The sequence below is a fragment of the Contarinia nasturtii genome, unplaced genomic scaffold (assembly GCF_009176525.2).
Source record: "Contarinia nasturtii isolate CC-2019 unplaced genomic scaffold, AAFC_CNas_1.1 Cnas_scaffold_78, whole genome shotgun sequence".
NCBI lineage: Eukaryota > Metazoa > Arthropoda > Insecta > Diptera > Cecidomyiidae > Contarinia > Contarinia nasturtii.
Window position 1 is genome coordinate 2865722 of NW_022197436.1, and position 14218 is coordinate 2879939.

General features: G+C 34.4%; 3 protein-coding genes and 1 long non-coding RNA gene across 4 annotated transcripts; 2 read left to right on the forward strand and 2 right to left on the reverse strand.

Moving 5' to 3' along the window:
• Nucleotides 1-1008: 1008 nt before the first annotated feature.
• Nucleotides 1009-2803, reverse strand: LOC116352628. The gene is made up of 3 exons (XM_031785363.1): nucleotides 2576-2803; nucleotides 2431-2514; nucleotides 1009-2362 (listed from the first exon to the last, which is right to left on the reverse strand). The coding sequence occupies exons 1-3, from the start codon at nucleotides 2763-2765 to the stop codon at nucleotides 1077-1079; spliced, it is 1560 nt and encodes a 519-aa protein (XP_031641223.1). The 5' UTR covers nucleotides 2766-2803; the 3' UTR covers nucleotides 1009-1076.
• A 4544-nt stretch (nucleotides 2804-7347) lies between these two features.
• Nucleotides 7348-9078, reverse strand: LOC116352575. The gene is made up of 3 exons (XR_004202300.1): nucleotides 8741-9078; nucleotides 7880-8504; nucleotides 7348-7774 (listed from the first exon to the last, which is right to left on the reverse strand). It is a non-coding gene; the product is annotated as an uncharacterized LOC116352575 (long non-coding RNA).
• Nucleotides 9079-9143: 65 nt separating this feature from the next.
• On the forward strand, nucleotides 9144-11330 carry LOC116352561 (homeobox protein 5-like). The gene is made up of 3 exons (XM_031785263.1): nucleotides 9144-9826; nucleotides 9909-10173; nucleotides 10246-11330. Exons 1-3 carry the CDS (start codon nucleotides 9284-9286, stop codon nucleotides 10986-10988), a joined length of 1551 nt encoding a protein of 516 aa, XP_031641123.1. The 5' UTR covers nucleotides 9144-9283; the 3' UTR covers nucleotides 10989-11330.
• A 944-nt stretch (nucleotides 11331-12274) lies between these two features.
• Nucleotides 12275-13546, forward strand: LOC116352567. Its single transcript, XM_031785274.1, has 2 exons — nucleotides 12275-12797; nucleotides 12953-13546. Exons 1-2 carry the CDS (start codon nucleotides 12401-12403, stop codon nucleotides 13465-13467), a joined length of 912 nt encoding a protein of 303 aa, XP_031641134.1. The 5' UTR covers nucleotides 12275-12400; the 3' UTR covers nucleotides 13468-13546.
• The last annotated feature ends 672 nt before the right edge of the window (nucleotides 13547-14218 follow it).

A 14218-nucleotide genomic window follows, 5' to 3' on the forward strand; every position in this document is an offset into this window, starting at 1 on the left:
ATATCAAATGTCGCAATTAAATTACTGATACTGACGCTCTGTTGCTTGCGTGAAGGAACAAATAATTGAATGCAAAAAAAAGAGAAAGAAGAAAAAATTTAATTTTTGAAAATATGCGTCATATTTCAAGATATGAATGCTGATTGTTATCATGCATTAGAGAAACAATAAATCGAGCTTCTTGAGGAACGTCGAAAATATTGAAAGAATTTTTGGATGCATAAATTCATCGTAAATTTGAAGCAGAAACGTAAATTTATTTGCCGGTATTTTTTCGATTGATAAAAACAAATTTATTTAATTTGAAAGTGTGCGTAAGAGGATGTGAGAGAGAGAGAGATTGAAGGAGAAAGATCGGGAGAGAAAAAAAAGAGGAGAATTTTAATGCCTTTTATCTCTAAAGTAATTATAGTGGTAAAATATGTTTTCATCGGTTATAAAAGTAAACGATATTGATTTTGATTTATTTTTATGATGCTTTCTGAAACATTATGTGGATATGTGACGCGCAATAAAAAACCATTCTGAAAATAAGAAGTGAAACGCGGAAAAAATATTGCACCCAAATGTCATATCCATAAATGCTTATTTATGTTATATGATTTATTTGCACTTTTCACTTCAATAAAGCATCATCCAATGGCGTCATGCATTTTTTTCTTTCTCTTACGCTGAGACTATTTGTAGAGAAATTATTTCGTATAACTCAAGTTTGGCTTATTTCAACACTCGTTAAAGTATCAAATAGCAAACTCCAAAAAATCTTCCGTCAATGGTTGTCGAGATAAAAACTCCCTTCTACGTTGTTCACCATATTGAACATTTCGGATGGGTAGTCAATTTGAGGTCTATATCTATGAGCTATATATGTGAAGAGGACTACTCAGAGGACGCTTGTGTGTTTCAAAAACATTCGTACTTCTCATGATTTTCTATCGGTAATACCTACCCAATTTTACGTGGATGTAACTTGTTCGTGTCATACCACACATCACTAAAATAATAATATTAATAAATACAAAAATTTAATTTGGATGTTTATTGATTTTTTTTTTCAAAAACAAAATTAATTTAACTTAGTGTTTGAGTTCGCGAACGACCCAGGTTTTATTGACGTATTGCTCGAAAGAAAATGTGACACCGTCGATGGAATATTGGAAAAGCGACGAATGTGACGACAAGACGTCGTCGTAATGATCGCTATTGTATTTCCACGAGCCCTGTCCGACGACAGAACCCACCTTTCCACCGGCCAGCAATTCTTTTATGAAATACTTGCGATCGTTTCGCAAACTTTGACCGTAAAAAAATTGCTTGCCGTTAACGGAAAACGGGCACTGTATCTCGTAATTGGCGTCCAAAAAATCGTGAGCCGTTTCCTTGCCAATCGTGCCATCGGCTTTTAATTCCTGTATGAACCAATTCCTCCCATTGACTATGCTCTGACCGTACAGGTAATGACGATTATCAATCGAAAATGGAAATTGCACTTGATAGAATTCGTTCCAATTACTGTAACAGGTTTCGTCACCCATTGTACCATCAGCTTTCAATTCCTGTATGAAATAATTGTTGCCATTCTTAGTTTGGCCGTAAAAAAATGTTCGGCCGCCGATAGAGAACGGAAATTGAACTTCGTATATTTTATTCCAATTGCCGTGGACTGTCTCGTCGCCCAATGTGCCATCGTGTCGTATTTCCTGAATGAACCAATTCTTTTCGCCTTTTTTCGCTATATTTTGACCATACATAAACCATCTCCCGGCCACGGTGTATGGAAAAAGAATTCTATAAAAATCACGCCAATGGCCGCGCTGTATTTCAAATGCGTTATTTGTTCCCGCGTCGTGTCGTTTTTTACGTAGAAAATGTCGCGAGTGCAACGAAACCGAGGCGAAAAAATTATCGCACAAATTTTCCACCTCGTCTTGAAAATGTTCCGGAGAGACGTTGACCCACGGCCAGGCTTGAGGCTGAGGTTGATTCGGTGCCTCCGTATTTCTGGAATGAAACAAGAGATAACTGGTGCCCTGGAACATGTGCCTGAAATTGGCATTCGTAAAATATCCCAACGTGCCGCCGTCCGGATCCATATAATAAAAAGTAGCGCTGTCATCGTCAGTAGTAATACCGTGAATCAATATGAAATGTGCAATGCGCGGCGAATTTTCTGTCAATTGACCGTCAAAGGCCAATAAAACGGGAGAATTATTTATTAAACTGTTGTAGACTAATCTACTAAAAAACAGATAATCCACCACACTAGTTATTTCCACGGATTGGTAAAATCGCTGAGAATTCAATTCGTATGCGCGAATGTAGAGATTCAATATGTCGAGAACGTTTCCTATGCCGCTTCCAGCTTGCGTGCGATATGGGAAAAAAATATCAATTTAGAAAATTCAAACAAATAAAAATTTATTCGCGAACCTCTGAAAAGAGTTGGATCGTCAACAAAGGCCGTCTCAACGTCGGAAATCAAATCGTTTTCGCATGCGAGTTGTGCATTGCCACCTATTGGCATATAAATGTAAATTAATTGTAAAAAAAAATATATTTTTTATTGAAAACATACCAAAATGTTGCAAAACGGCCGCCGTTACGGTTGGACCACACGACATCGCGTGATGTTGAAACACTTTTTGATCTACTTGCAAAATGTAGTTTTTATTTCTCATTTCGTTGTTGTCGGAAATGCGTTCCGGTGGAAGACAATTGGAATAAACGAAAAACGAAATAATAATAAAAAGTTTTGACGAACACATTTTCTTCGCGATGTTAGCAAGTTGCGCACGCTAGAAAGTAAATTGTCGTCTGTCGCCAAAACCATATTGATTCGGTATTTAAATCGTTATTTTTCTTCGAATAGATTTCAAAAGCCAAATGTTATCTCGAACGCGCCCAAAATATTTCCAATCGCCTGCGATTCCGAAAATTAATCAAAAATTATACGTAAACAACTTTGTCAACAACACGTTGGAATGTCGGTTGTTTTTTAAATGTGGAGTGGATTATGACTTTGACGAGTTTGAAAGGCATTTTGAACGGTTCAGCCTGGTGAATACCATCCATACGACAATTAGAAGAAAGCCACTTTTCCTGCATGCATAAATTAGATACCGCTTTTGATCTTTTTTTATACAAATATTCAACATTATACATGTCGTTGTTTTTAAGCAAAATTTACGAAAACAGAAGAAATCCGTGAGTTAATCAGACAAACCACAAGTCCATATTGAGTTGCATATTTTAATGGAATACAAAAAAAAAAACATCTCTTCCATTCGCGCACTATGTTTACATTATTATTTTTCGTTTGCCAAATGTAAAATTTGCATTAAATAATCCCATCTTTGGAATAATCCGTTTAATTGTGTGATCATTACATAACAAATTAAAACCTTTGAGTGTAAAAATTGGAATTAATTGTGTTGAAAACCCCGAATTCAAATGAGCTGAAGCTTAAAAACACCAGAGAAAAAAGCTCAATTGTTGATATGTTAACATGAACAGCTAATCCGAACTGACCGCAAAAATGCGTTACTTTTTTGCACTGGGTCGAGCGCACCTATTAAAATAAAGTATATATTTAGCAATGCATAAACTATGCCAGCGTAGCTACTATATTTAAACGATATACGATGATTGTTGCGTTTGAAACCCAGCGAATTTGCGATTTTAGTTCCAGATGCGTGAAAAATAGGTGAAATAGATGGCGCTTGGATTGACATGGCTGGTATTAATCTAACAAATCTGTTTTTAAAATACAGGCCATGTTTAGTGTATATCATTTACTAAACTAACGATTAATTTTAACCCTTAACCGGGCAAGTCGGGTCTCATAGGCCCGGTAGCGCATTTTTTAAAAGAAAAGATACATAAAATCGCATAAAATATTATTTTAATCAAACAAATTGTTTTGTAATATATTATTTCATCCTTCTTCTAATCGTTGATAAAAGTTGTTTTGAATTTGGTTCCCTAAGTAGCGCTGTATTGAGGTTTGAACAACTACCGGACGTACATTTTCCATACAAAATGTCATCAAATTTTTTAAAATGAAGTGCAAAATTTCCGATTCGTAATGAATATTGATTATTTTTTCATTTTTTCAGTTATATTTTACAAAAAACATATTTAATTCAATATCTATTATGTTAAAACAATAATTTTCGTCGTAAAAATTCAATATTTGAAAACAAAAAAAAAAAAAAAATTTCATTGAATTTGCATGGAAAATGTACGTCGGGCCTCAGAGGCCCCACTTGCCCGATAACGTTAGGATTTTGACCTGCCCGGTTAAGGGTTAAATGTAATTAAAAGTTTTGAAAACAATGCACATAAAAATGAGACGCATGAGTTGAAAAGAACAGCTTTCGATCGAAGGCACAATCTTTTGGGAATTATTTTTGTTTTCGCTTTTCGAACGAAAGTTAAAAGATGAATGGCACCTACCATGAGTTTTATAATGAAAACTTCATATCGTACGAAGATGACAATAAAAAAAAATTGAATACCATACATGTAATGCGAATACCATTCGCAACAGAAGTTACGGAAATGCCATGTCGGTACAAAATTGAATGTATGTATCAACCATCGAACTTATATCCGAAACGTGTGTGTGTGTTTTTTTATCTTCGGTTTGATCATATTTCATCGATGCTAGACGAACACCATTTTTCACTAGAATAAAGAGCATACGTTTGATTAAATTTGATGAAACAAAAGTGTTGAAAAGTATATGCAGTCAATTGAAAGGCAGCTTTATCATTGAGCACTGTAACAGCATACAATAAATGATCAGACAAACACACATTGCTTTTAAAAACTAATTAAAAACGTTTCTCATCCTCTGTGTTGTTGTGCGCTTTTATGCTGCATCACACATTTATTTATTCTCTATTCGTTGGTGCTTTTTTGCTATTCTCCGGTTTTGTATGTTTAGCGTGCGATACAAAACACCACTATTATGACAACAACAAAAAAAGAGAAGAAAAAAATGCGCCAGCATCGCGAACAAATGAACCGGTTTATTTGTATGCGATTCAATGTTATACACACCACCAGCACAATGATTGTGCATCCATTTTATGTGCAATAAAAATATTTTTTTCTGTTTTTCGTTTGAAATGATTGAAACATTTATTTAAATAAATGTAAAGAAAAAAACATCGAATAAGAGCGTGTGTGTATTCTATTCAAGCATTTCAATTTTGGAGAGTTTAATTGCTTAAATTATATGAAACATCATGCTAGCTTTCACAAACGCAAAATTCATTTTTTTCTACCCGAATTTCTCTGCTGGGTTTGGAAAAATATTCAAAATACTTTGCGAAACACACTTTATAAATTGCATGAATTTGAATCGAAGAGACAAGGCAATACATACCTAATGGAATATTTTCAATTTGGACCGTGTGGTCACGAATCCACTATATAAACATGAATAAAATTGGCTGTCAACGAATACAAAACTGCAATTTGCCATTTATGTGACAAGTAAACAACTCATGAATTCCATAGAAATTATAATTATATTGCATCAAATCTATGGCAACTATCATTCGAACAGTTTTCAATAGAGGTGATAGACCATTTTTCCTTGCATTTCATTCAAGAGCAAAATATTTGCAATCATTTGTAATCACGACATCATGTCAATTAAAAACACACTAATATTCGAAATATATATACCAAAAAAATGCGGACGAAAACACGGTCCGTTCGATATGAACCTTTGTATGCAAACTACACTAGTAGGTGTCCAAGCGAAAACAAAGCAAAAAAAAAATCGAAATGTATATTCATATGTGCATCCGAAATTTATCGAAATGAAAATAATGAACCGTTTTTTTTTTCAACAGTATAAATGCGCAAGAGCATCGACAAAAGGTGTCATGTGTATGAACTGTACATTGTGTACAGAACAACAAATATAATACCAAATATATTTGGTCAATTAAGGTTTTGAATAAAAAAAAAGTAGCGCTGAAAAAACATGCATGCATTTTTGGAGATAGCTAAAACAAGAACACTCTCTTGAATCGTTGCGATAAAAAAAAATCCTCTGATTTTGATGCAGATAATATTTCAACGTGAAGTTTTTTTTCTCCATAGATGTGATAATGTTAAGGGGCTTAATTCAAAATTTCAACGACTGAATTCTATAATAATATCTAAATTAACTGAATTTTTCAGCAAACGAATGAATTCCAGTGAATTCTACGGCCATTTCATTCAAATATGTGAGATAGCCCATATGGAACCTTAACGCTATGCGCGTCAAATCGACGTTATTCGACGCTATTCTATGTGTATATAGAATTGTAAATTTTACAGTGCCTGCGCCGTCTACTGTGATTGAGTCGCAATTCAATAAACAAAACATAACAGGCAACGCGCGCACATAAACGGAGTTCGTGTGTTACTGTGTATAAGGCCGCATGCTTGCGTTTGCACAGCACTGTAAAACATAATGTAATATTCTATATACACATGGAATAGCGTCGAATAACGTCGATTTGACGCGCATAGCGTTGAGGTTTCATATGGGAGTGGTGAATAGTTTCTGCTGGCAATCACTGCAATATTTATATTTTGTGTAACGAAATTGTAAATGTTTTTTATATTTTTTTAATAAAAATTAATTTTATTTTCAATTTTGAGCGATTTTCTATCGAAAACAATCGGAAATATTGGAAAAAATAATAAATTAAAAAATATTGCGGTTATCATAACCTCACTTTATTACTTTGACACATTCATTCACCGAACTCATCAATAACCACTCGATTCAAAAGTGTGAATTTACGTGATTTCCTGTAAATTTTTTTGCCGTATTAAGCCCCTAGATGTAATCGGTGTGAAAAGAACAAAAAAGACCTGGACTGAACTAACGTTGAACTGTTGCCTGAAACAAAATAAGAGCAACTTTTGCTGTCGCAATGATTCACACACATACAATGTATTGTAGTATATAAAACAACGCTTTTTATGTCGATTCCAATCAACAAAAATGTCAATTAAAATAAAACCGACGAAAGGTTTGACAATAAAATAGAAAAAGAAAGTGCTTCAACAACAATATAAATTAATGGAATAACATAAAAATAAGTGAAATTAATAGGCATCAACACCGAGTTTATTCAACAGGAAATTTAATTTGCACTCGTTCAATAATTTAGAATGCTCTGAAATATATTGACAAGGAATAGGTCATAAATAATAATAATACAACATTGCAATTTAAACACATAACATTTTTATTTATTTTTTACCAACCATTCTCTGTATGATGATCCAATGTGATAAATGTGTACATATCTGAATATATAAATTCAAAGGCAAGAAGCAATTGACGATGAATTTATTTTAATATATATTTTATTTCGAATTTAGTAATGTGAAGCAACAATTTTTCATTAGTGTCATGCAGCCATTAGTTTTGTCCCATCGAAGCGATGCTTTTTCATGGACCATCTCCGAATAGTTAGATTCTTAAAAAAAAACCTTGACTTAAAGAACAAACGAAAAAAAAAAGAAATACGGAACATTCCAAATGAGAAATAAAAAAACGGTGTATGTGTAAGATAGAGTGAATGTATATAAACAAGCTGGCAGCAGGATAAAAAAAAATCAAAAGATTAAGACGATGGCTCTGCACAGCTCTCTCTCTCTCTCTCTCTCTCTCTCTCTCTCTCTTGGTAATGAGAATGGTTGAAGAAAATGTTACACGATTGAAATAGACTTTGGAAAAATGGAAGAAAAAAAGCTGCAGGTAGAGAAAGGAGAAACCGTTTCAATTTTTTTTTTTTTTGAAATTTATAAAGAAAATTCATTTCCTTTATGAAATATATGTAATATTCTTTCGTTTCACCATTATGCGTTCATTTTTTATGTGGCTGCTTTCTGCTTTTCTTTCCCACCTCTCTCCCTTTTACTTAATGCACGCTTTGGATGCTGGTTTTGGCTTTACACGGGCATCCTCACGTCATCCGATCCCGGGTAAAAGAATGTGCGCGGTTTTTGCCATTTAGTAACCATGGCAAGTACGGTTTTTATTATGATGATTACTATTATTAATATTGGTGCCATGCTGATTGTTTTACCTATAAAGTTGTTGTTGTTGTTTGTGTGTGTGAGTTTCTTTCTTACTTCTGCATGCTTGTGATTCAGTTTGAATGAACGCGGCTCGCACTTCGTTCTTTTGAACAAATGCATACGAGACTATTGAAATTGGCAAAGAAACCAGAGACTTGCCTTTTTCACCTTTTTTTTTGTTTAACTCAAGATGCTTGGACACGAAGGCGAAGGCATAAAACAAGACAGTCCGCTATTTTTCGCATCAAAATGTGTACTCCACGAATGTAATGCGATTTATTTGCATTGCCGTTTGTTTTTATTTCATGTTCCCTTTTTAATAGTTCACGTTTCAAGATTCGTTGCTGCTGTGTACTTGTTGTTATTATTATTATGACTTTGGTTGCACGTTGATATACAGCCTGGAATAATGGAAAATGTAATGTACCTATTTTCTTTGAATGGACCGCATACTGTATAATAAATTTTGTATTATTATTATTATAAAGCAGCGTTCGCTTTTGCATTTCAGCAATATTTTTATTTGAAATGTTTTTTTTTGCGGTTACATGCTGCGCAACGAAATGATTACAATCATTTCTTTAATCACAGAAATGGATGGAGAAAAATCCAAAGAAAACAAAAATATAATTCTCACCTTGTGACGATAGTGTGGTTATTTTTCTTTATGATGTGTCGAATCAAGTTTTTTGGATGTGTCGCCGTTGAAACATCATAATTTGCGCATTGAATTGGTCATTGATAATAATTATTATTGACGTTGAAGTGTAACCAAGTCGGACATGTTATCAATGGAGCAAAAATCATAATACAATATTACTGTAAAATAGAAACAGTGTAGAATAAAATGATTCGATGTGTATGTGTCTAGGCAAAAAAATATATCAATGCATGGAATTATGTGTGTTTATCACTTTAGATTTTCATGTAGCATTCGAGTGTACACTTAAAAATCATTTGAGACGAGAGGAGAGAGAGAGAGAGAGAGTCTTGATAAGGTTTTACATGCCTGAGTCGAATCGAATTTTAATATTTATTTTGTGTCATTTATAATTTTGACTTTCAAATGAACGCATCGATCCGAAAACCAAATTTAATCGTGATTTAAATATTATAAAGTTTTTCACAAAAACACTTTACAGCTTTCAAAATCATTGAGGCGGAAAAAAAAATATCGAAAATGAAACCAAAACTAGTGACGTTTGTGCTAATTGTTATTTGTGCGTCGATTGTTATATCGGATGCGAGAAAAGGTGGTGGCGGAAGAGGAAAATATACTGGTGGTGGAAAAGGAAAATCTTCTGGTGGCTTTTTCAGTTCGATATTCGGTTCATCAAAACCAAAATCATCGCCGAGCCCGACCCACAATCCGTATTCATCGCCAATAACTCATCACACATCCAACACCAATTCTCATAATTATGGACATAGTGGTGGTAGTCATACCTTCGGTTCGGAAAATAGTCGTGCACATTACACACCATATAATCAAAATTATGTTGGAAGAACACAAACTACTCCTCTACAAACTGGTCATCATTTTCCTCTACGAACTGGTCACCATACTCCTCTACAAACTGGTCACCATACTCCTATACAAACTGGTCACCATACACCTAGCGCACCACATTTGCCATCAGCACCCCCTGCAGCACAGGCGGGATGGTTTACACAAAAAAATACTGGGGGAAGTAGCAACTCTCCATCTGGACACGGAATGAGTGTAAGTAAAAATGGTTTCTAATACATATTTAAATTTTTTTTTTTTTTGGCGTTAAAAAATAAAAAAACACTTTTTTTTACAGCAAAATACGCACTCTGGTTATGGAAAATCGGGTCATTCATATGGATGGGCACCATCAGTAACGGCCACTAAAATTGGGCAAACATCATCTAGCCCACAAAATTATGGAAATGTTGGTCATACCAATTATCCAGGACAACAACACCATCAAACCCAATCTACATCGTATCATCCGCAACCAAATCAACCACACCATGTAACGAACAATTTCGTAACACTTAATCATCAAACGCATTACAATCCGGGCTATCAATCGTTCAGCACTCGTAAGTTAATCGTAATAACGTAATATTTGGTGTGCGTTTAAATTATTATATATGTAATTTATATTTTTTTAGCAAGCGTGGGCTATCATTTTACAACTTATCACAGTTATCCAGCCTATTATTCACCCTACCCATCGTACTCACCAGTTAGTTCATTTGGACTTGGTTTGGCTCTCGGTAGCAGTTTGGGTCATCATCATCATTACCACGATTACTATGGCTATCCGAGTACGCATCATATTTATCATCATCATGATGGCAACGGCAATGGCAACAACAACTGGCAAAATGGCAACAATTATAATAATAACGGTAACAGAAATAATCCAAATAACGGCGACTCCAATCAAAATATGCAACCCAAACAAAATCAAAGTACCATCAAAGATCCAACACAACCAATGGCACCGCTTGTTTACAGCGTATCTGGTCGAACCAGTAGCGATGATGCCGATTCAACGGAAATTATATTTACCAATCCGTATTTAATTGTTGGCGTTGAGAATATGTTGATGTATGGCGAATTCCAAGATGAACAAGATATTACAATAATTATGGAACAAGATGCTGACGGCGAGGATCCATATCCATGGGATCCAATGTACTCATTATGGTATCCAAATGCAACAAGTATAAATGAAAATCAATCAAATTTGACATCAGTCGAACAAACGACCATTTCTATTCCAATGACAACAAATGTCAATACAACATCAACAACAACTATCAAAACTGATATTCAATCGACTGCGATGCCAATATCAACAAATACAACGACACTTGTTCCGCTTGCTTCTTACCCAGCACCTCAATAAGAAAATATGTCAAACTAAAAGAAATTGTCAAAATTCCTTTACGGGTACTTTTTTTTGTCGTGTACGTGTGCATGTTGGTGTTTGAGTTTTATATACACAAGGTTAGATTTTATACAATCCAAATCGCAGTGAAAAAAGAAACAACAATTTTCATTATCTTTAAAAGACGAGAATACTTTTAGGAGAATTTAAAATTGTTTCGCCTACGGTTTTGGTTGTATTGAACGAATTTACGGTTTATTGAAATTCTTGCATCGATTTTGTTTCGTAAACATTTATTTCCTCTTGTTAATATATTAAGTCATTGACGAAATAAAGAAAAAAATGCAATTATTTATAAAAACAGTTTTATTCGTTTGCGTTTCAAAACTTTTCTGCAGCGAAGAAGTTGAGTCAAAGATCATTTTTGATCAAACACAAAACAAAGAAGAAAAAACTCGTATGTACAATACCTCTTTGATTTTAGTTCATATTATTTATACATGTAAAAAAATGAATAAATATAAAAAGTTTCGTTTCAGCAAGAGAATATTTATGTTGATAGTAACGAATCAATTCTGAAGCATTTAATCATTGAAATTCCCGTTAAAAATTTCTTGTCTACCGAAGGTCACCCATCTGATGATTTAAATCATTCGAATTTATTTATTCGTATGGAGAATTTGGCATTGTACATTGATATGATGAGCACAAAATCGGATGAAAGTTCAATTATATTCATTGAAAATGATAATGAAGGGCCCACCGAAGACGAGATACTCGAATACATACGAAATCAAAATGAAGCTGAAATAAGATGCATTATTGAATCACATAGAGCAAACTGGATTCCATATCAATCTGAAAAAAGTCAAAATTCAAATCCATTTGACACTGATGATCACACAATATCTTCGATAGAACGAATTTGAAACATCGCAACCAACACACACACACACACACACACACACACAAGTCAAATATGCATACCACGTTATGGTTTACATGTACAAATCCGAATAAGGATCTCGATACATACCAGTGGATTTGCGGCAACGTTTTTTTTTTCGTGATGTGGCTTCAAATACAATATTTTTTTCTCTGTGTGTCATATACAAATACTGTTAAACGTAAAAATGTAGACAATCATATAGCCCATTTTACGCTGAAATATACTTATCTGTCGTGTGCAGAGAGAAATGTTCGTCACTTATTATGGAAGCGAACACATCAAAGTGTCAAAGATTATCACCACTCATACAAGTCAAGCAAATGTTCTCGTTCCATATTATAACTAAATAAATGTAAGCTAATACAAACATGACGAAAGTAATCTCATTATTTCTTCATATTTGTTTTTGCTGTTGCTGTTTTTTGTTAAACAGCACATTATTCGATTGAAGCAAATCAAAATTTGAAAATCATTTGTCAAAATGACGATATTATTAAAATTGTGTTTTGGATTTTTTGTGATATTTGCATTGCATTGGCAGTGCATCGATTGTCGTGGCCGTGGTGCAACACGAGGCCGAGTCTCAACACCGTACAAAACAAAAGTGACAAATTCGAACGGTGGCAGTAGCAGTAGCAGTGGAAGTTGGTTTAGTAATTTGTTTAAAGGTCGTAGTAGCAGTGCCAGCAAAACCAATGCAATATCGACAGCCAATGCAAAAAGTGCTGCAAGTTTCAAAGGTATACAGTCACCCAGTCACATCGGTTTCGCTGCGTATGGTAATAATTATGAGTCAAACTTTCACCATAAACGACCGGATCACAATCAATTTCGACCGATGTCGCATCCATATCAAAGCCATTTTCATCCCCAAACAGGTGAGCATGAGTGTGCGTATTGTGTTGCGTGAAGAAAACACCCAAAACATATATTTCTATAAATCGTTAATGGATCGGTGAGTTTGTCTTAAAATTGATTTTATCTGTTTTTCTGGTTGTCATGTACGGTCTATGTTTGCACATTTGGAACGCAGCTGTATTGGCATATCATTTTATGCCTAGCCCACACGTTCATCACATACACCACTATGTCGGCGGCAACCCCACTACCACCACTCCTCCTGATCACGATTCAATTTTTTATGATTACCGTAGTTCACCATCATCGTCAGAAACGCGAATGAAGGAACCGATTATGTATGACTACAAGCCACCATTAAAAAATGAAACGTCATCAGAAGAAGATGAACCGATTGTCGTACCAAATCCCAATGATGTTTTCATAGCTGGCGTTGAAAATATGCTCTTTTACGGTGATATGAAAGAAAATCAACATCAAGTTGTATTCGTTGCACAAGGCAGTGACGGCATGACATTTGAGGATAAAATACTTTCACAGCTCAACCGATTTGAGTCCGTTGACAACCATGAAGAATTCTATTTTCCAGATGTAGAATTTCGATTTGATGGTGATTCAGAACCGAGCAATGAAGATTTGGCAGATATTTTTCAAATGTATAAAAAATTAGTTGATGATGGTCGATGTTAGAGATTTTGAGAAAAAAAAAATACTCAAATGCAAATAAAGATAATTACGACTTTCAATTATCGTGTAGAAAGTAACAAAATATGAAATTTACTATTAAAACAATTTTAATTGCATTTCGATTTTTCGCATAATTTTATCTGACAGTCCTGTTCGGCGATTGCAGTTACTTTAACCGCCTGAATCGTTTGCGGCACCTTTTAGTACTTGATAATTTTGATTTCACCAAGAAAACGAATGGTATTTCCGTAAGTTCTCAATCAGTGTTTTCGTTTTTTTTATGTGTGGCATAATGTATTTTTAATGAAGTGAACGTCGCGTTGCCATGCCTTCAATACACGACATGCTCCACTCTCTACTATGTTGCCAAAATTCAAAAAGATAAAATTTATGGAAAAGATTACATCAAATGATAAAAATAACAGATACCTACAAATTGAAGTGGGAGTGTATCCGCGTGGGTTTGGATTGTACAACAACAACAACAGAACAAAACCGAAGACATAGCAATAATTACGGTTACATGATGTGCGAATGAATCAATGCTTACTCAGGATGAGATATAAATTTGTGCAGTCTTTTGATACGAGAGAAGAAAAAATGTTCCGTTTGCAGACAAACTCAAACACATAAAACTTTGGTGCGAAATAAGAAAAAACGATTTGCTATTTTGGTACTTTTATAATTCCTACACTTGCAGTATTTATAATATCATCGAACTCAAACATGCCCCACTTGGACGCTGTTGCTGTGC

Bases quoted from the DNA above. Each gene is read 5' to 3' on its own strand.
- LOC116352628 (XM_031785363.1), bottom strand. From the start codon at position 2,765: ATGTGTTCGTCAAAACTTTTTATTATTATTTCGTTTTTCGTTTATTCC. The intron at 2,515-2,575 runs GTATGTTTTCAA...ATATGCCAATAG, and splicing joins GGCCGTTTTGCAACATTTTG to GTGGCAATGCACAACTCGCA. The intron at 2,363-2,430 runs GTTCGCGAATAA...ATCGCACGCAAG, and splicing joins CGATCCAACTCTTTTCAGAG to CTGGAAGCGGCATAGGAAAC.
- LOC116352567 (XM_031785274.1), top strand. From the start codon at position 12,401: ATGACGATATTATTAAAATTGTGTTTTGGATTTTTTGTGATATTTGCA. The intron at 12,798-12,952 runs GTGAGCATGAGT...TTTGGAACGCAG, and splicing joins CCATTTTCATCCCCAAACAG to CTGTATTGGCATATCATTTT.
- LOC116352561 (XM_031785263.1), top strand. From the start codon at position 9,284: ATGAAACCAAAACTAGTGACGTTTGTGCTAATTGTTATTTGTGCGTCG. The intron at 9,827-9,908 runs GTAAGTAAAAAT...TTTTTTTTACAG, and splicing joins CATCTGGACACGGAATGAGT to CAAAATACGCACTCTGGTTA. The intron at 10,174-10,245 runs GTAAGTTAATCG...ATATTTTTTTAG, and splicing joins CTATCAATCGTTCAGCACTC to CAAGCGTGGGCTATCATTTT.